General features: G+C 46.4%; 2 protein-coding genes across 3 annotated transcripts; both read right to left on the reverse strand.

Annotated features, from left to right (window-relative positions):
• Window positions 1–1,259: 1,259 nt before the first annotated feature.
• LOC144094278 (tubulin beta-4B chain-like) lies at window positions 1,260–2,639 on the reverse strand. The gene is made up of 2 exons (XM_077628216.1): window positions 2,310–2,639; window positions 1,260–1,560 (listed from the first exon to the last, which is right to left on the reverse strand). Exons 1-2 carry the CDS (start codon window positions 2,364–2,366, stop codon window positions 1,411–1,413), a joined length of 207 nt encoding a protein of 68 aa, XP_077484342.1. The 5' UTR covers window positions 2,367–2,639; the 3' UTR covers window positions 1,260–1,410.
• Window positions 2,640–8,062: 5,423 nt separating this feature from the next.
• LOC144094289 (tubulin beta-4 chain-like) lies at window positions 8,063–21,678 on the reverse strand. 2 transcript variants are annotated; one of them, XM_077628235.1, is made up of 7 exons: window positions 21,534–21,678; window positions 20,676–20,784; window positions 19,147–19,254; window positions 10,680–10,924; window positions 10,331–10,530; window positions 8,393–8,829; window positions 8,063–8,243 (listed from the first exon to the last, which is right to left on the reverse strand). In XM_077628235.1, exons 1-7 carry the CDS (start codon window positions 21,588–21,590, stop codon window positions 8,071–8,073), a joined length of 1,329 nt encoding a protein of 442 aa, XP_077484361.1. In that variant the 5' UTR covers window positions 21,591–21,678; the 3' UTR covers window positions 8,063–8,070. The 2 variants fall into 2 exon arrangements, with proteins under 2 accessions (XP_077484361.1, XP_077484353.1); XM_077628227.1 differs by having other exon boundaries at window positions 19,147–19,257.

Here is a 21,678-nt window from a genome sequence, read left to right on the forward strand (position 1 = left end):
CGTATTTACCTCCTCAAACAAAAAACAAATATCACTTAGCGGCAACAAAGATACCGTGCAGTTATTACAAGTACCTGCGTCACAACAAAGCCAGTTAAAGAAATGAAAAATGGAGCGCGGCCAACTGTAGGTGTCATAGCAAATAAAAGCGGCACTAACTAGGCTCCCTTGCGCCACCTCCCGGCTTCAAACAGGAGATCCAGTTATATTTAATAATAAAATATTTAAATATCTTTCAGCAGAAAAACAGAAGGTGAAATGTTGATAGATAAATTGGAGGTGAGATCAAAATGATGTCACTACATTAACGTCCAGTTGCGACTCCTGTTTCGCTTCTGTTTTCGTATTACTAAAAACTGTACGGTTGTCCTATTATGGGATTAACATTCCGAATACTGTACATGGGCTGTCATCAACGCAGTAGTGCCCGGCCTCTGGATAAATTTGCACCACCTCGGGTTACCTTTACCCGCAATAAGATCGCAGAACACACGGCTCTTTTATGATCTCGCCTCCATAGAAATGCGTTCCGGCCGAATCATGGATGTCATGATCGAGCCCCCTTCCAAAATGAAGCACAGCGGCGGTATTAGCAAACATAGAGTTAAAAACTCCTTACAAACTCACTGCAGCAAGAGAGAACGTAGTAGAGGGGAGACGTACTATGTCCTCGTCAACCTGACGAGGGAATTCAGAACCCTGGTTCGAACCAGACCGCGGCGGCTGCGTTTTTATGGAGGAAAAACGCTAAGGATGCCCGTGTGCTTTTCGATGTCAGCGAACGTTAAAGATCCCCAGGTGGTCGAAATTATTCTGGAGCCCTCCACTACGGCACCTCTCTTTTCCTTTCTTCCTTCACTCCCACCTTTATCCCTTCCCTTGCGGCGCGGTTCAAGTGTCCGCCGTTATATGAGACCGACACTGCGCCATTTTCCTTCCCCATAAACCAATTATTAATTATTATTAAAAACTCAATCGCGTTGTGAACATTCATTGCCTATGAGAAAAAAGCCTTTGGCCAAGAACCTTCAAGCTAATCCCTGCGGGACTTGTGGCAATGCAACCTGAAAAGCTGCTATGGCCTAACATAACATGCCGCAAACAGAAGAGGTCACTAGACATTGCACTTTGACCTAACTAGATTTGCGCGATCGGTTGTAGAATTTAAAGCCTGCAGAGCAAAGGCCTGCCGTTGAAGAAGCTCTATTGACAGGCCAGGTATCAGCTTAACAGCACAAACAACGCTATTAAGGCAGGACCGAGAATAAGGGACAACCATACACACAGCGTTCGGTTTTGTCTTTCGCTTGCTGTTTCTGTTGAAGTCATGTGCCAAACGGCCCGGCAAATTTCCGTAATGCTTAGCAGTGCGAAACAGCCGCAAGGCAACATCAACTCGACGGGGAAGCTTCAGAGTGAAATTATCAACCGAAATACAGCCAGACGCGTACCGGAGGCCTCATTGTAGTAGACATTGATGCGCTCCAACTGGAGGTCCGAATCGCCATGGTACGCCCCGCTTGGATCGATGCCATGCTCATCGGAAATCGCCTCCCAAAACTGCAGACGGGAAAAGATTTCAGTAATCAGAGTGGCGTCACATCGCGCAGTGGCGGCAGTCAAAGCATATTTAGAGGCTGTAATTCACAGCGAAAGCAACATAACTGCTACAGTTCCACTTGTCAACTGGTTTTTGTAGTCAACTCGTCAACTGCCATCGATTCTCACCCGCCATGTGTCTTGCTGATGGCGGAAACCCGGCAGGGCCTAAGATCACTTGAGGCCTTTGAATTGCATCATACGCGAAAACTAGGTCGTGCGAAAAAAAATTCCGGCAAAGAATCCTCGCCGATCGCTTTGCGGCAGTCATTTGCCATAAAACTGTTCCATGTCACCTCTCCGCCAAGACCGATTGTCTCGAATTTTTTTACAACCGGGAATAAAGTCTGAGCTATATGCCATAAAACAACAACAATATCTCAACGCTCTCAAAGCGCGAGCAGTAATTAAAAGGTCAGAGCGAAAGGAGTGGTCAAGAACAAGAGATTCGATGAGCATTAGCTAGGGCTCAACATTGTCCAACGCAAAGAGGCCACAACTTAGAACGAAAGCAGTACGTCTGGTAAAAGCCGCGACTGCTTCACAGGCAATTGCTTTCGCCCGTATCCTGAAACGAGATTCTAGTACGTGGCGTTTAGGACGCAACGTAATCACCAACGTAAAACGCGCCGGGACCGGCACTGGGACCGAATGGCAACCGCGATCCCCTGAGCCGTGAAATAACCCACGAGGTGGTAGAGGTGGCTTACCTTCGCCCCAATCTGGTTGCCACACTGGCCTGTCTGGATGTGGACTATCTCGCGCATGTTCGATGCCACTCCGAGACTAAGCTGTCAAGATGCCGACTGCCTGCCTGGGTCAAGGGCCCACGTATTTGTAGCCTTGCGCCGCATCAACGCTCACTTCTTCCTCAACTCTGTTCCTATGTGTACGCGTGTCGACTCAATAGCGCATAAAGTAGTGCCGCAGCCTGTTCCTGCCATGGTAAATGCGTTTCAGAGGTTATATATAAGGCCTTCAGTTTACGTACACGGTGCCGTGTAAAGGATATGCGCCGTACAACGCGAACTATTTTTCGTTTCGCAAAGCTTCCGGCACAACGGGGTTCTCTCAACAGGCTGCAGGGGCAAACTCGGCCTCTTCTACTTTCTTTTCTCGGTGCTCGAAATTGGTTTCGCTCGAAAGAACTAACGTGCATTCTGCAGCATATTTTTTTAACTTTTCTAACCTTTCGATTTGTGCGCGTGCGGTCGGTTCTAAAGTTTGAATGTTACCGACCGATTGGAAAACTTTATTTTATCATCATCATCAGCAGCAGCAGCAGCCTGACTGTAGCCCCAAGAGGTTAGAGACCTGAGTCCAGGGCCTCATTATCTGTTCCAATCGGGGTTGCCTGGTCGATCAGTCTGCGCTGGTCATCCTGGTTTGTGCTCTCGAAACAGTGGCTTCCCATTGGGAGGAAGGGGTTGGGTGTGGGTATGGGAGGTTGGGTTGGGGGTTTGGGTGGGTCACTATTATCATCGTCGTCATCAGCCCGACTACGCTCACTGCAGGAGAAAGGCTTCTCCCATGGCTCTCCAATTATTCCTGTCCTTTGCCAGCTGCGCCCACCTTATGCCTGCAAACCTCTTAATCTCATCCGCCCACCTAACCTTCTGCCAAACGTTGCCAGGTTCAGATTGGGTGGCTATGTGCCAATATATGCCTGGTGAACAGCAAGCTATTAACACAGACAATTTGCGCAGAAATTGTTCATCCGGGCAGTGATTTTACTAGGTACATGATCGATACTTTTGATGGATCATGGAATTCTTTAGTAAATGTGGATTCACAATACGGGCCTCTTGCCGTTCCTTGGTCCGGGTTGCGTTCTGCTTTCGGTGCGTTAGGTATGCACACTGCCCGCGGACAATTGTCTGATGTTGGTGAACGTAGCACGGCGACAGGCCGTGCGTATGCCTAATCCACTTACAGCCGCTTGCTCCGACCTCCAGCATCACAGGTGCTGATAACAGGGTTAGACACGCGCATCACATTTCACTGTGCGACGTTCACCAACATGGCAGCCAAGGATCCGGGGTCCGCCGTCAGAAAAAAGGATATCGGAATTTCTGCTGGAACCCCTGGTGCGCAGATAACCGGGGCCAACGTACCCTGTCCAATCCCCCACCGTGGGTACGTACCATTCAACCAGAGGCCAAAATCATCATCATTATCATCATCAACAACAACCGGGGCCAGGCCAGATACGAGCCAGGCGCGAACTTTACGAACTGAAAGTAGAACGTCACGCAAAGCCTGTTTCGCGACACAAAAATTGGTCTCAAGATTTTATTTTTTTAATTGTCGAGTTTAACGTCTCGAACCGACACATAGGGTATGAGGAACACCGTAGTGGAGGGCTGCAGAATAATTTAGCCAAAATGGGGATCTTTAACATGCGCCACTTGTGGCTGCAGCGCACGATTATTTTTGTATTACGCCTCCATCGAAATATGGCCGCCGCGGCAGGAATCGAACTGGCGACCTTAGTATCAGCAGACGACCGCCAAAGGCACTGCGGCGTCTCCTATATGGGGTTCATTGTGTAAACAGACCTTAACATAACGTCAGAGGAGTAAAATTGGAGCCTTCCTCAATAGCCATGGATATCCGCATACCTAGTGTACAAAATTAAGCGAAAAATGGTTGCATTTGCGCCTTCCGCGTGCTGTGCATCAAAACAGGTTTTAAAATAACTTCCTGTGAATTAAACATCAGGCCCCAACAGCAATACAGACAATCCCTTACCAGCATTTGTAACGGTGGCAAGCTGAGTGCGATTTGGTATGGGCCTCCTTACGCTTGATATTGTTCATTAACTGGATTAAATATGCTGAGGATTTTTTTGTGAGAACATGACTGTGACCCCTATCTCGCGAAATTCAGTACATACAATTTTAACAGCTTTTCAGAGTATGTTGCACAGCTTGCGCGTTGCTTCCCGCGTTAAGGCTTCCAAGATGCCCGCAGCATCGAGCAGGCTTTTCCATTACGCTCGTCCAACCAGGATCAGTTGTAACGATACTCACGCATTGTAAAAACGAAGTGAGTACACAAAAAGAGACGCGACTACAGTGAGGAGAGCAATGGATCTGTCGTAATGTCTTCCCTTCTGCCGTAACGTGGGCTTACGTTTTGCGCTGGTATATTTACAAATGCGACACCTACCCCAAACCCGATCTGCGCTGAATAATAATAATAATTGGTTTTTTGGGGGAAAGGAAATGGCGCAGTATCTGTCTCGTATATTGTTGGACAGCTGAACCGCGCCGTAAGGGAAGGAATAAAGGAGGGAGTGAAAGAAGAAATGAATAGGTGCCGTAGTGGAGGGCTCCGGAATAATTTCGACCACCTGGGGTTCTTTAACGTGCACTGACATCGCACAGCACACGGGCGCCTTAGCGTTTTTCCTCCATGAAAACTTAGCCGCCGCGGTCGGGTTCGAACCCGGGAACTCCGGATCAGTAGTCGAGCGCCCTAACCACTGAGCCACCGCGGCGGGCATCTGCACTGAAGGAGTAGGTGATTTGTGGTCAACCGTCTTTGGTTGTCGTTGGTCTCGCAAGGTTAATGACACTCCCATAAAGAGAGATCAGCTCAGAATCTGGCGAAGGCAAAAAGAAGTGCGTAAAAAGTGTGCCTTATATTATTTAAAGGAAATTTGAGTTTTTAGAGATGAACACATCGCGGAACGTCGCAAACCTCGTCTTCCTCATCTTCGGGTGAATCATGAGCTTGCCGTTAAAAAATATAAACACTGATCGAACTGTTCGTTTATGTGGTTGAATGTAAGTAAATAAATGTTATTTGACTCATTCATTCGTTGTGCTTACCTAAATGAAGCTTTAGAATTTGAATACGCTCGGAGTGCCTTGTGCTTGTCAGTAAATGGAACGAGGAAAACGCTACGGACGAGGATGATGAGCGCAGTGTAGGTCGTAATTTCTAATCTGTAGCATATTTCCTTCCCATGTGATATATATATATATATATATATATATATATATATATATATATATATATATATATATATATATATATATATATATATATATATATATATATATATATATATATATATATATATATATATAGCAAGCGGCTCTTTTAGGGGGAGGGGCAGAAATTCTGTAACATATTCTATTGTTTCTGGTATACAGTCTGCGAGTTATACATGCTAAAAAATTTATATTTTGCGCTTTGCGGACCATCTGTATACATGCACTGCACAGCATTTTTTTTTTCAGCATCGCTGAATGTGGCACAAAGTTCGCGACGCTTACTCTATTGCCACGTTTTTTGATACTTGAACTGCGCCAAATATAATTTTATGTGCTGTTCGCACGCCTGATTCTGATAGTGTATGTAACGAGTGCGGAAAGTGTAGTATTTTTTTTCTCATCAGCCGTCTCCAGACTCATACATTCCAGAACCCAGTTATGTGTAGTCTTTGTTATCCGTCCCAATAATCAAATGTGTGCAAGCTATGTCACCACAACGCGGATCTCAACCATATATATTGGAAATACCATTTTGCCCCCTGGAGGGAAAAAAATTCTATCGCTTGACCAATGGGAGGCTCTCCTATTCAGCACCGATCTGATGATTCAGACAAAGGTCGTACAACTGGCCGAAGACGCCGCCACAAGCCAGGACATTCTGGCTGTCGTTTAGGCGAGGGGCCTAAAGCCTCTCAAACTGTTGGAAATAAAAGTTTTACAATCCATATGCAGCCAAAATTGTGTGTTGCGGACTATACACTGCGTGCGGACTGTATACCGGATATTACGGTAAGGCGATAAAAATGAAACGAGTTCCACTCCAGTAGTGCAAGAGTTGTCACCGGATTTCGCGTTACACTGCCGCGACCTGGATGCTATTTGACCACGAAAATCCTCGCAGTCGCCGACGGAAACAGATGGCACAGATCCTTGACAGTAACCTCGACTCGCAGACAACAATCAGTCGTAATTACACCAGCGGTAGCCCCATCGAGAAGGCTTCCCAAATATTCCGCCATGGGGGTACCAGCTGAGAAGCACTTACCATGACATGGGCTCTACACACCGGGAATCAAATCACGAACGCCACAGCTCGCGGTCATAAAACCAAGCGGTAGTCGACGAAGTGGGAACCTATCCTGTAATGCAAACCTACTACGGAGACATACTTGAGCCCCTCAGAGACATCAGGAAGCGCTTTCCTACCTGCCATGCAAAACTTGGAAGGATCACTTAAGCTCCGCCCTAAGGGTATAACGCGGTAGCGCAATCGGTTAATTACCATATATGCAAACGGTCGTTCTCTACTTTGCATCCAAAAATACCTGGACATTCAATACCTGGGCAATCAAGAGCTTGCGATTTTTCACTCACGACACCGAAAACACAAACATCGGCACTGGATTTTCGGGTGAACGGGGCCTTTACCGCTATCACGTTAAGAGCTGGTGATGCTGACGCTAAACTGCTATAGAGACAAAGAGCTGTTTACCCCAGACCTTCGCCGGAAATATCGCTCCCGCCTCCAACCATAGGGCTTTCAGATCACGAAAGCTCGCATGGCTTCCAAAGCACCTGCCCTCCGTTTCTGTGGACACCACGCTGAGGGATTCTGAATCATTAGCGCAGAATTCAACACGGACAATGTTCGTTGAGTATTAAGGGTTGAGGGCTCCTCACAGTGGCGAATCGCCAAAGCCTTTGACGACGAACCTTTCTGCGCTGCGTCCCGGATTAGGGCTATGCCGCTCACAGAAGGACGAGATATGGGCCTTGTGGTTCGATCGCTACAGGTTCAGCAGCCCCGAGGAGCTCGACTATCGCTGAACAATGAATTGGTCAAGCAGCCTCAAATGCTACTTGATGTCCTGTCGGCGTCTTCTCAACGTGTTTTCCTTGCCTCAAGTAGAAGAGTCTCTCAAGGAAAGTGATTCGATCGTCCTAGTATTGACGAAGATCCCGTCACTGAAATTTTTGTTAAAAATCGTAAAAATATGAGACAAAAGATGGCTAGATAATACGCCAAAAACCTCAGTCAGGTAACACTGAGAATAAGCTAAATGTATTCTCCGTAGCGATGTTCTAAAAACCGTCTCGTCTCGTATCAGTTTCGACAGCACAGAGAATTTGCCACATCATCAGACAGGAAGTATCCGAGACCAATAATAGCTCATCAAAACTTGTTTTTCTTAAGATCACCTTGCGTTCGCTCTAAAAGTGGTTCGATGAGAAGATTTTAACAGATTTTAGAGTTTCGTCAAAATGCCGAAAACGCCGGTCACACGGCTATTTACAGATGTGCGCACATTGCAATACAGTAAGGTTTAGCTGCTTTGCGTGACCATGCTTGTGACGCAGTCCGGGCCTACGACATACTAAAGTGCACAAGCACCTGGCTCAAAAACAAGGATCCATGACAAACAGACACTTTATTGTAAACCGAAAGAAAAGAAGCACTGCACACAAACTAGGCCTCTGCCTGGGTCTCCTCGAATTCCTCCTCGTCCTCAGGGGTGGCCTCCTGGTACTGTTGGTATTCTGACACCAGTTCGTTCAAGTTGGACTCGGCCTCGGTGAACTCAAACTCGTCCATGCCCTCTCCGGTGTACCAGTGCAGAAAGGCCTTGCGGCGGAACATAGCTGCAAAAAAATAATATATCAAGCAGGCAGGGTCACACTCCTAGAACTGTCCCCGAAAATGAGCTGTACCAGAAAATCGACAGCAATGGGTACCTACAATGAAAGCATGTGCTTTTAAGAAGCACTTTCAAATCAAACACGATGGTCACCTGTAAACTGCTCGGAGATCCGCTTGAAAAGCTCTTGAATGGCTGTGCTGTTCCCAATGAAAGTAGCAGACATCTTCAGACCTCGAGGCGGTATGTCACAGACAGCTGTCTTTACGTTGTTCGGGATCCATTCAACGAAGTAACTCGAGTCCTTGTTCTGGATGTTGAGCATCTGGTCATCGACTTCCCGCATGCTCATTCGGCCTCTGAAGACTGCAGCAACTGTCAGGTAACGACCGTGGCGGGGGTCGCAAGCAGCCATCATGTTTTTGGCATCGAACATCTGTTGCGTCAGCTCTGGCACAGTCAGAGCCCGGTACTGCTGGCAGCCGCGAGACGTGAGTGGAGCAAAGCCAGTCATGAAGAAGTGGAGGCGAGGGAAGGGCACCATGTTAACGGCCAGCTTGCGAAGATCAGCATTCAGCTGCCCAGGAAATCTGTGAGGAATGGGACGGTGCTTGATTAGAAGCCCGCTTAATTCAAAAGGGGAGAGAGAATTTACAGAGGTATGTTGGGCGCTCTTGTTTGGGAGCAGTCAGAACAAGATTGTGGTAAGATTATAAAGCAGCTACAATGGTCAGTGGAGGCATCTTGTAGAATGTCGCGATTGTTGCCGCTGTTCGTTCAAAGCTTTTGAATATCGGGTCATCAAATTTTAAATTCAGTTCTCTTCACGCCAGTGCAGAGAACGAAGCCCAATGAAAGAACGAACTCATGGAAATTTCAGAAGTGACACAGTTTACACTTTGCCAGTCTGTTCTAGAGAACATTGAAACTGCATGCCTGTTATTTGCCTCAGCCAAATTACAACGGCGGAGAAACAAACCAGCTCCAGTAAGGTAACAAGATTTCTTCTGTTGCTGTTTCCATTCATTGGCAAAATCTCAAAAAATAAAAATGGATTCTTCACATGGACACTGCTTCGTATCCAGCTTCAAAGGTTATACAAATTACTACATTAGGATAACATCGATGGGTATTAACTTCACCGGTCCGCCGATTGTCGTGGCACTTTAAAATTAAGTGATAGTTCTCCAGGCCCTAAAACACCATCCCCCAACAATGGCAACCAGTATTCCATACTGACTGCTCAGCACACTAATGTGGTACTCTGCTCCCAACTTCCTCAGAAAGTGCCACTATTTATCGAAGAAAAACTTCCATACCAAAACGTGGGAATGTGTATTCCCTTTTCCCGAAGAGAAAACGGGGATAACTGATTCCACTGTACGTGAGGCTTTATATGGAGGTCCTGTACGCTAGGATTAAGGAGCTGAACGAGATAAATGTGCGCTTTATAAAGGAGAAACAGTTCAAAAAGCATTCTCCACTGACACACACCTAAATTATTTCCAAGAGATTTGAGATGTTTGCTTTTTGAACACAGTAGTTTTTCATCATTTACAGCGCGAGGCCTTAATTTACCTTTTCGCCTCATGAGTTTCTGAGGTACAGTGGTGAAACACGGCCATTTTATTCCCAATGTGTGCAATCGCATGCCGTAGATTAGGCGCCGCTCCATTATTCCCGACGGCAGCCGCCTTCTCGTTATTGCTGCCGTTGCCAAATTCACTTTCTTTGAAGTGTTTTTCAAAGCTTCCTTGAGCAGCTTCTTGGCTGGCTATAGCAGGTGCGGTGTTTGTTAGTTTTTATGCGGACGGTGAGGGTGCTTTTATTTGCTTTCTTGCTCGTCATTGTATTTTCTTAAAATATTGCCACCACATGCACTTTATACATGGAGATTAGCTGTAGTGTATTACTCTAAATATTTTGTAAAAGACCTTGGCGACCGCAGTCTTTGCAGTGCTTGTTCTATAATGAACCGATAACTACCGTCGGAACTAACAATTCGGCGGATGGTGTCGACCTCTTTGGGCTCTTTATGAACATGCATGAGGCGATTAAGTGACCCCTTGAATGAAGCTGCGAAATACTTACCTCAGGCATGTGGTCACACCAGACATCGTTGCAGAAACCAAGTGGTTAAGGTCTCCGTAGGTGGGAGTCGTGAGCTTAAGCGTCCGGAAGCAGATGTCGTAGAGTGCTTCGTTGTCGATGCAGTAGGTCTCGTCGGTGTTCTCCACAAGCTGATGCACTGACAAAGTAGCATTGTAGGGCTCGACGACAGTGTCCGAAACCTAGTGGTAGCCGCAGGAAGAGAATGATTACTTTGTGCATAACGACTAATCAAAATTCAAGGAAGACGCCTTATAAAGCAAGACCAAAATGTCATGTTTGATTTGCTTCAAAGATGCTGAAGTTGGCTCCTGCAGATAATGTCACACACCTTTGGAGAGGGCACTACACTGTAGATGTTCATGATGCGATCGGGGTACTCTTCACGGATCTTCGAGATGAGCAGTGTGCCCATGCCAGATCCAGTACCACCGCCCAGGGAGTGGGTCAGCTGGAATCCCTGCAGGCAGTCACAGGATTCCGCTTCCTTGCGCACAACGTCGAGCACCGAGTCCACCAGTTCAGCACCCTCGGTGTAGTGGCCCTTGGCCCAATTGTTGCCAGCGCCACTCTGACCTGAAGGGGCGGGTTGTGAAAGGCGTATACTTGCACAAACTGTATCCTGAAGAAAATCAGTACTGGAATATGCAATAAAGGAAAGCCACTCAGAGACAGAGAACTCCACCGAGGCACTCCTTGTAAAAATAGAGGGTGATGGCTGCGTTGTGAGTAGACGCATGGCCTGGACAAGATTATCATTCGTCATCATTTGCAAAACGCGGCACCTACAAAGCCATAACCTTCATCGCCTTCTCGGTGTGGCGGAGATCTCGGAAGGTTATTTTGAAATAAGAGATGCTTTTCGGGATTTGATAAAAGAAATTAATGTTGTCGCACGAAGGGGTAGCATATCTGTAGGGGACCACGAGATTCCGATTCGCATCTGTCTAGGGTCAGATTTGAAATTTTTGCTTGTTGTTCAGGGTCTTCAGTCTGCTGCATCACACTATCCTTGTCCATTTTGTCGAGCAAACCCACAGACAAGGTGCTCAGTTCTGACAAGTAACAGGAGCTTTAATGAGCCTCCTTTGATCCGCACTCTTGAGAACATGAAAGCTGATTGCTGCGCAGAGGCGAACGGGATGAAAAACGTGCCATTGTTTAACTTCGACTCTGATTAAATAATTCCTGATGTATTGCACATGAAGTTAAGTATAGTTAACCGCCTTGTAGATGGATTGCTTTCAGAAGCAGAAGACAGAGATTACCGTGAAAAAGTCCGCAAACCACGTTGTATGACCATACACGTTCAGGACATCGTTGACGCCGTAAATAACTGTGGGATAAAATTTCACGTCTGCGAAGCCAATGAAGGAAACAAGGGAAAAACATTCACGTCGGAATCGGGGGGGGGGGGGGCGATTGTGAGCGCCTGCTAAAGGCTTTGCCTGAAAAACTGGCCGGGAAATTGCACCCTCATACAGAGGAAAAAATTTTGCTCCTTTGAAAGCTTATGCGGAAAATTTTGTACCACCTGGAAAATGATGTTGAAGGTCGCAGCATAGAAAGAGAAACCTCACAATTCTTTCACACGTTCTTAGAATTAGGAGCCCAAGGTTGCAAAGCCTATGGTGGCGATAGAGTTAAGACATACATTCATATTCTCGCGCACCACGCTTCCGCAAAGCACGAAAGGTTCAAGTGCCAAGGGTTAGAGGAAAAAAACGACGTGCTAAAGCATCTACACCATGAGAAGTCTAACATGTGGAATGCACCCGCTGACGCTCTCAAGCTGGCGAAAAGGCTTGAAGTGAGCGAGAATATCAGACTAAGCCGTGCATATAAAAAGCGGGACCAAGAGTATTGGTTTGAGGGACTTATTCAAGAGACACGGGCGAAGAGGCTACGCTGTGCAGATGAAAAAGTGAGCGAAGGAAACTGTCTACAAAATGTGGACGACATGGATGAAGGAGAATTGCGCACGGAGCTTCGGGCTATGGGAATGTCGACGAAAGTCGAATCAATAGAAAAACTTCGCAACCTTGTAAGGAAAGAAAGAGAAAAGCAATGATTGTAGCCATAGGAGGAGATAACAGTTATGTGGTGAGATGTGCCTTTTAGTTTTGCGTGTTTCCTCCTATATTTATAGTGCTGTGTTGTACCTCTAGTTTAGAAAGTGCATCACTGCTTGAAGATGAAGAGTACTGTTCCTGATGCCTTATGTGACCTGCTTCTAAAGGAGTGTTCGGTGTGTACTAAAAATAGTGTATTTGTATTATATGACTGTTTACCTGCCATATATGCCCTGAGCAATTTTTTGGTGTAATATAAATGTGATATGTGTGTTTTGTAAGTATTGCAGTTGTCACTTTTAAAATGATATGTTGGCTTGTCTTTTGCGTAAGAAAATTCTTTTATGTAAACAAACCATGGATAACCGATTTATAACGCAATCAGTACAGCTAGAAAAAGTACTTGGGGGGGGGGGGGGTGCTTTGAAAATGAACATGCACACACGCCTTTAAGTTCTGGGGGGCAGTAGGAAAAAATTTTGCAGCGAATTTAAGAAAGCTGATTGGTCGTATCGGGCGTAGATCATATGATACTGGCATCAAGTGCACAATGCGCACAAACAGGCTCGAGAAAAGTGACGACAGCAGTACTACGCACATTCAATGCCATCATTTATGTTCATTTGTATGTCCTTCTTTGCTGACTCATTTTGTTTGGCAACCGATTAAAAGTTTGCCTTGTTCTTTATTCTTTTCGCAAAGTATTGCTTCTGTTGTATGCCATGTTACTGTGAAGTGTGTTTAGTTATATTCATATTCATTACGTTCGGAGTGCATCGTTCTGGTTGTACATGTAACATGAACACAAGGTAATGACGCTTTGTGATTCTGACTGTTCACATTTTGTTTCCAAATGTTGTATAAAAAGTGTATAATAAAATATTTTATGTCGGCAATATAGCCCCTGTCCTTGCCTTTTTGCGGGGAAGTTATAACCCCTTCCGCACCAGCTATCAGATATTGTGACAAGTGCAAGTTTATTGACAGCGACGCCGTGAAAATAGACCTATTACATTTGCTCGATTTCCTCCCCAAAGGTGCATAGGAGAAAAGAAATATAACCTCCAGTGCTTCGAATATTACTGTAAACGTAACAGATCACTTCCCATGAGTGTTATCGTTACGAAGGCTTCCCCTTCATTTATGGTAATTTGCTGACATTGTGCTTTCCCCTACGTGCTATAGACATCCCCGCCTGCTATAATGACATCCCCGCCTATTTGATATTCTCATTAACTTTGTAATATAGAATGCAATTATTTTAGAGTCTGGTTATTTTTGTTGCGCTGTACCTCTCTATTACAATTGTATTTGGTTTGATTTACCAAACGCTGCTGCTTCCAAAGTAAGCGATAGTATTGTTCAGTGCAGTATAATTAGTTTTTCACCTGACCACGGAAATCAAAGCTGCTGCAGGCAGAGTAACCTGGGAACTGGGAAAAGCTACAATGAAATTATACAAATTAGTTCCATTACAGGCTATGAGGGACAGCGCACTGGAGCGCTTCGAACTAATTCGACCCCCCGGGGGTAAACAGCCGCAGCGTTGTTGCATTTCGCGTACGCTGAAATGTGGGCATAGCGGCTGGGTCCTGAGCCGGCCTTACATCACCCGGCACCCTGTGCAAGACTTTGCCACCCCCCAACCGCCCACCCCTCTCCCTCTCTTTGAATGTATTTGTGGGGGTGTTTCTCTTGATTTTTATTGGCCGTCCTAACGGGGGGCACTTCTAGTTTTCATTCTTTTAACAGTCTCAATGTAGTATTTGTACTGGCGTGGGCAGGACACTTAGTTGTTTTTTATTTTTCTTCCCCCCTCTAATTTATACCCCTTGACATCCTGTGATCTTGCTGTTGGCGGTCAATTTTTTAGACGTTTTCATAGCATTTTGAAGAAGATGAATCTTAAAAGCATGCTGCTTGCGATAACGCAACTCATCTATTATACTGGTGAAAAAGAAAACTTTATTGCTTAAAATGATTACAGCCCAGCCTCAAAGGACAGATGGAAACGTTCTTCAAAGGAGGCTGTCAAGACAGTTGCTTCAGACGATTGATATGACATCGCGACTAACCCTGTTAATCCGTGGTTAACCCTCTTGCACCTGGCGGCCCCTTGCGATGTCACTCTGGGAGGTGCGGGAGAATGAAATGCGATATCATGACAATCGGCCGACGAAGCAGCGTAGCAGCGACTGCCAGCGTCGCAAATTGCGACAGCCACCATATTTACCATTTATATATACCGTTATGAAATGCTTCCTTGATGACGTCCATGTAAAAGTGCTTTTTCGTAGCCCAGAAGTGGACACAATTAAATTCACCAATTTGTTTGCAAAAATGGAAAAAAGTTGGCGGTATCTCGCGGTATCTTTAAAAGCGAAGTTTCGCACCTCAAAAGCGAAGCCTCACTTTTTCAGTTGTGTTACACAGGATGGATCCCGGCAATACATCATGCATGCATATTACAGAAGTCAGAATGAAAGAACAGCAAAAAAAGTCGCCAATAGCTGCAGCAATAAAAGTATGAATAGTGATCATGCGTGAAATTTTTCATTCATACATTCATACTAATATATTTTCTATAGAAACGAGCACATTTATTAAAATTAGTTGACCAAAACAAAAGGTTCTGAACCAAGGTTAGAACTCTAAGTGCAAGCTCGAGTCACCATATTCGGACAACGCTAGAGTCACAAATTTGAAAGCATTACAGGTGAACGTGACAGTAACAACCTGAACGTCTATCTAGACGATATTTGCTTCTAGACTCCAAATTTTGTGTTCTGCCCGAAAACAGCTGAACAGCTTCAGAATGTATCTGAGTAAAGCTATATCAAATTTTCTTAAATAGGTATTAAAAGAATAAACTTAAACATTTATATCCGCGAATACTTTTTGATGTCGGCCGTTTGAATGCCGCTACGCTCCTTAAAAGCAACAAGAATAGCTAAAATTCAGGCGAGCTAGCCCTCATACCCTAATATACCATGATCACACGCCCCAATAAACTTTTTAGATAATAGCAAAGGGCTGACAATTTGCAAAGTTGCTCCACGACAAGCATATATGAACAGCCGCGAATATTTTATGTAGCTGCGTTAATGCATGGTCATCGTAACAACTTTCTTTATTTAAAGCTCCGGTCGAGACACTGGGTTCGAGCTCTGACATGTGTTCTTGTCTGCAAGGCAAAAGTCACCCGATAAAAAGGTAAGCGTCGAATTGGACGTAACTTCAGCAGTCCGAACCACTTCTGCAGCGTAGCTCGGTGCCGGGCGCCATCTTTCATATTTTAGGCAATATCACGTTTCAATTAAAAGGCCTCAGGAAGCTTCTTGATCAAAGCTATGCCAGATCGTTTCACACCATTTTAAACACCATATATTTTGGTACCTAAAACCGGGAAGCATTTTCGATATCTATCTGTGTTACGGTGCTATACAGTTTCAAAGTCTGGAAAAATGCCAAAACTTTGGCCCCCTCCCGTAGGCAGCATCGTATAATATTCAAACGCGCTGGGAAGCTCGTGTATTAATAGCACAGGACAGAAACTTCGGCACATTCCTCAGCTAAGTGTATATTATACAAATCCCCGAAGCATTTTTGTAGGTGATTTTGTTCACGTTTTACGATTTTTTTTGTACCCCTTCCCATTCAGTTACGCTCCCTGTTGCCGCCACTGCCGGTAGATGGCACAAGTAGTAGATGTCCCAGAAAGCTGGGCATGAAAGAAAGCCATGCCCTGGGCGGAAAAAACAATACTTATGCTGCGTGGTGCAGGTAGCGAGAAGAGAGATAAACAACGCTCAACACAGTTGAAGTTAACAGCTTGCGGAAGTTCCCGATAATGCGACGGGTGAAAGAAGTTGAAAATATACGTTCACGTCTGCAAACAATTCAACAAGTCATGGCTCGCATAGTACTCGGCTACAGAACACAATCTCTCCAGCGAGTCCTAACGTAAAACGGGTGACAAATGACATGAACACAGGGGAGGGAGAACCGCCAGCTGTGCTCATTTCCTGTGTTATATCTGCCTGTAATATTTTGTTTTATGCCGGATTGTCCCCGCAGACGGCCGCCTCCCTTTTTTGTGTAATGCGCCACCTATGCGTTTTGCTGAGTGATGTGATGTTGTGTCAAAGGCGGATGGAATTTTTTTGTAGCGAGAGCTACGCTAGGCTATAGCCAGCGGCCCATTTCGGGTAAGCGTGTCTAGTCACTGCTGCGCATGAGCCACTAGTTGCACCGAGCCGTAGGTGTTCCGCCGCTGCGTCGCGCCACACCTTTCCTTAAAATCGATTTTCAAGTTTTCTTTTTTCTTGTTTCCATCCCGCCTTTATCCATTCGATCTAGTGTCCACCGAGACATATGAGACAGTTGCTGCTCCATTTCCTTTCGTCAAAACAAAAAAATGAGCCGCCGGCGCTCATTTGGTGCATTGGTGTTGACAACGTAGAGCCCGCTCATTTTTACGAAATTGAAAGGCGCACACCTGGCTACCTGGGTCAGTGGACACCTCACTTTCGCTTTCGTGTAACGTGGCGTTGGCATGCAACTGCAAAAAATTAATGTGGATTAGCTCAGTTAATCTAGGGAATACAAAGCGAAAGGTGTCGGCGTTCACTGTGTTCTTGGCGTTGACAATGTTCTAGACGACGATGGAGTTGTACAAAGGAAGGGCGCATAACTGGCTGCCTGAATATGCGGACGCCTCATTCGTGATTTGATGCACGTGGCAGTGGTGGGAGAAAGATGTGGCCTGAATGCAATAGCGCTGACAGCGTTGTGGCTGACATGCGGCACTGCAGCAATAGCTAGGCCGCTGCGTTCGTTTGCTGATCAAGATCTCGCGATCAACCATTAACTGCGTGCCACCTCCCAGGGTGGCAGGGAGGGCGCGCTGCCTACCCAGTGTGGGGAACGCAATCAAAGCAGTCTTTTGCAGTTGGAAACCAGCGCCACGTGCATGAAAGCGAGATTTAGGTCTCCACTGACCCACGGAGCCGGTTGTGCGCCGCGGTGGCTCAGTGGTTAGGGCGCTCGGCTACTGATCCGGAGTTCCCGGGTTCGAACCCGACCGGGGCGGCTGCATTTTTATGGTGGAAAAACGCTAAGGCGCCCGCATCTTGTGCCATGTCAGTGCACGTGAAAGATCCCCAAGTGGTCGAAATTATTCCGGAGCCCTCCACTACGGCACCTCTTCTTTCACTCCCTCGTTTATCCCTTCCCTTACGACTCGGTTCAGGTGTCCAACGATATACGGGACAGATACTGCGCAATTTCCTTTCCCCAAAAACCAATTATTACATTAATTATTACGTCTATCCTTTCGTGAAAATGAGCGGCCTTTTCAAAGTTGTCAACGCCAATGAACTATGAACACCGTCGGCTGACTAGTTTTGTTTGGTATTTGAGGAAAGGAAATGACACAGTAACCGTCTCACATATATGGGTGGACACCCGAACCGCGCCGTAAAGGAAGCGATAAAGGAGGGAGGGAAAGAAAAAAGAGAAAACTGAAAATTGAAAGTTGGATTTTGAGGAAAGGCGTGGCGCTGCGCAGCGGCGGACACCTGTGGCTCGATGCTACTAGTGGCTCATGCTCAGTAGTGACTAGGGAACGAGAAAGAAATATGCGCGGTGAGCCGCACGTTGTGACGTTATGTGCTTCCTCGGAGCACCGCCACGGCGAAATCCCAAGTTTGCGGCCAGTAAAGCCTTCACTTTAAAACCCCATTTGATTGCCTTCCGCACTTTTGATATGCAGCGCGTTCACCCTGCCTCTGTGGCAGGTTGCAGTTGATGATCGCGAGAGGTTGATCACCCAATGAACGCTGCGGCCTATTACTGCAGTGCCGCGTGTCTACCACTAAGTTATCAGTGCTAATGTATGCAGAAACCCGCCGCGATGACTCAGGGGTTAGGGCGCTCAGCTACTGCTCCGGAGTTCCCGGGTTCGAACCCAACCGTGGCGGCTGCGTTTTTACTGAGGCAAAACGCTAAGGCGCCCGTGGGTTGTGCGATTTCAGTGCACGTTAAAGATCCCCAGGTGGTCGACATTATTCCGGAGCCATCCACTACGGCACCTCTTTCTTCCTTCTTCACTCCCACCCTTATCCCTTCAATTACAGCGCGGTTCAGGTGTCCAACGATATATGAGACAGATACTGCGCCGTTTCCTTTCCCCAAAAACCAATTATTATTAATGTATGCAGCCCACATGTCTTCACCATCGTCACGTACCTAGAAGAGCGAGTGAAGCGTCCACTGACCCGGGGAGCCAGTTTACGCACTTCCTTAAGCGTCTAGAACGGTGTCCACGTCAATGAACACATTGAACGCCGACAGCTTTTGCCTTGTATATCCTCTATTCCAATTCATTTTATTTTCGAAATGGCCCATGTATTCCCTCTCTCGTAATAAGCTCTTTTCACGGCGCACTACATTCTTGATGAACCACCAAGCTTGCGTCTCAATCTTGGCGGCCTAGGTTTCGCAAGAAACTGATGAGAATGTCCATAGATCAAACTCGAAGTATTTGATTGCGTGGCTGTATTAAACTGACTGCCACTCGGACTGGATTATACTGAGCGAGGATTCGCTGTGCGTACAGAGATGTGGGTACAAATTTAGCCAGTTGTGCGCTTTAAAGATTAGTCTATACTGTGCGCTCTTGTGGGTGTGTTTATGTACTAGGTTTTAAGCCGAGAAGCCCCTTACCGAACACCAAGTTATCCGGCCGGAAGAGTGGTCCATACGGTCCCGAGCGGACGGCGTCCACGGCTCCCGGCTCCAAGTCAACCAGGATGGCCCGAGGCACGTATTTACCTCCTCAAACAAAAAACAAATATCACTTAGCGGCAACAAAGATACCGTGCAGTTATTACAAGTACCTGCGTCACAACAAAGCCAGTTAAAGAAATGAAAATGGAGCGCGCCAACTGTAGGTGTCATAGCAAATAAAAGCGGCACTACTAGGTCCTTGCGCCACCTCCCGGCCTTCAAACAGGAGATCCAGTTATATTTAATAATAAAATATTTAAATATCTTTCAGCAGAAAAACAGAAGGTGAAATGTTGATAGATAAATTGAGGTGGATCAAAATGATGTCACTTCATTAACGTCCTGTTGCGACTCCTGTTTCGCTTCTGTTTCGTATTACTAAACTTACGGTGTCCTATATGGGATTAACATTCCGAATACTGTACATGGGCTGTCATCAACGCAGTAGTGCCGGCCTCTGGATAAATTTGCACCACCTCGGGTTACTTTACGCGCAATAAGATCGCAGAACACACGGCTCTTTATGATCTCGCCTCCATAGAAATGCGTCCGCCGAATCATGGATGTCATGATCGAGCCCCTTCCAAATGAAGCACAGCGGCGGTATTAGCAAACATAGAGTTAAAAACTCCTTACAAACTCACTGCAGCAAGAGGAAACGTAGTAGAAGGGAGACGTACTATGTCCTCGTCAAACCTGACGAGGGAATTCAGAACCCGGGTTCGAACCAGACCGCGGCGGCTGCGTTTTTATGGAGGAAAAACGCTAAGGTGCCCGTGTGCTTTTCGATGTCAGCGAACGTTAAAGATCCCCAGGTGGTCGAAATTATTCTGGAGCCCTCCACTACGGCACCTCTCTTTTCCTTTCTTCCTTCACTCCCACCTTTATCCCTTCCCTTGCGGCGCGGTTCAAGTGTCCGCCGATATATGAGACCGACACTGCGCCATTTCCTTCCCCCAAAACCAATTATTATTATTATTAAAAACTCAATCGCGTTGTGAACATTCATTGCCTATGAGAAAAAAGCCTTTGGCCAAGAACCTTCAAGCTAATCCCTGCGGGACTTGTGGCAATGCAACCTGAAAAGCTGCTATGGCCTAACATAACATGCCGCAAACAGAAGAGGTCACTAGACATTGCACTTTGACCTAACTAGATTTGCGCGATCGGTTGTAGAATTTAAAGCCTGAAGAGCAAAGGCCTGCCGTTGAAGAAGCTCTATTGACAGGCCAGATATCAGCTTAACAGCACAAACAACGCTATTAAGGCAGGACCGAGAATAAGGGACAACCATACACACAGCGTTCGGTTTTGTCTTTCGCTTGCTGTTTCTGTTGAAGTCATGTGCCAAACGGCCCGGCAAATTTCCGTAATGCTTAGCAGTGCGAAACAGCCGCAAGGCAACATCAACTCGACGGGGAAGCTTCAGAGTGAAATTATCAACCGAAATACAGCCAGACGCGTACCGGAGGCCTCATTGTAGTAGACATTGATGCGCTCCAACTGGAGGTCCGAATCGCCATGGTACGCCCCGCTTGGATCGATGCCATGCTCATCGGAAATCACCTCCCAAAACTGCAGACGGGAAAAGATTTCAGTAATCAGAGTGGCGTCACATCGCGCAGTGGCGGCAGTCAAAGCATATTTAGAGGCTGTAATTCACAGCGAAAGCAACATAACTGCTACAGTTCCACTTGTCAACTGGTTTTTGTAGTCAACTCGTCAACTGCCATCGATTCTCACCCGCCATGTGTCTTGCTGATGGCGGAAACCCGGCAGGGCCTAAGATCACTTGAGGCCTTTGAATTGCATCATACGCGAAAACTAGGTCGTGCGAAAAAAAATTCCGGCAAAGAATCCTCGCCGATCGCTTTGCGGCAGTCATTTGCCATAAAACTGTTCCATGTCACCTCTCCGCCAAGACCGATTGTCTCGAATTTTTTTACAACCGGGAATAAAGTCTGAGCTATATGCCATAAAACAACAACAATATCTCAACGCTCTCAAAGCGCGAGCAGTAATTAAAAGGTCAGAGCGAAAGGAGTGGTCAAGAACAAGAGATTCGATGAGCATTAGCTAGGGCTCAACATTGTCCAACGCAAAGAGGCCACAACTTAGAACGAAAGCAGTACGTCTGGTAAAAGCCGCGATTGCTTCACAGGCAATTGCTTTCGCCCGTATCCTGAAACGAGATTCTAGTACGTGGCGTTTAGGACGCAACGTAATCACCAACGTAAAACGCGCCGGGACCGGCACTGGGACCGAATGGCAACCGCGATCCCCTGAGCCGTGAAATAACCCACGAGGTGGTAGAGGTGGCTTACCTTCGCCCCAATCTGGTTGCCACACTGGCCTGTCTGGATGTGGACTATCTCGCGCATGTTCGATGCCACTCCGAGACTAAGCTGTCAAGATGCCGACTGCCTGCCTGGGTCAAGGGCCCACGTATTTGTAGCCTTGCGCCGCATC

This window comes from Amblyomma americanum, chromosome 1 (genome assembly GCF_052857255.1).
Source record: "Amblyomma americanum isolate KBUSLIRL-KWMA chromosome 1, ASM5285725v1, whole genome shotgun sequence".
NCBI lineage: Eukaryota > Metazoa > Arthropoda > Arachnida > Ixodida > Ixodidae > Amblyomma > Amblyomma americanum.

Bases quoted from the DNA above. Each gene is read 5' to 3' on its own strand.
- LOC144094278 (XM_077628216.1), bottom strand. From the start codon at position 2,366: ATGCGCGAGATAGTCCACATCCAGACAGGCCAGTGTGGCAACCAGATT. The intron at 1,561-2,309 runs GTAAGCCACCTC...TCCCGTCTGCAG, and splicing joins GCAACCAGATTGGGGCGAAG to TTTTGGGAGGCGATTTCCGA.
- LOC144094289 (XM_077628227.1), bottom strand. From the start codon at position 21,590: ATGCGCGAGATAGTCCACATCCAGACAGGCCAGTGTGGCAACCAGATT. The intron at 20,785-21,533 runs GTAAGCCACCTC...TCCCGTCTGCAG, and splicing joins GCAACCAGATTGGGGCGAAG to TTTTGGGAGGTGATTTCCGA. The intron at 8,830-10,330 runs GTAAGTATTTCG...CATTCCTCACAG, and splicing joins GGTGTGACCACATGCCTGAG to ATTTCCTGGGCAGCTGAATG.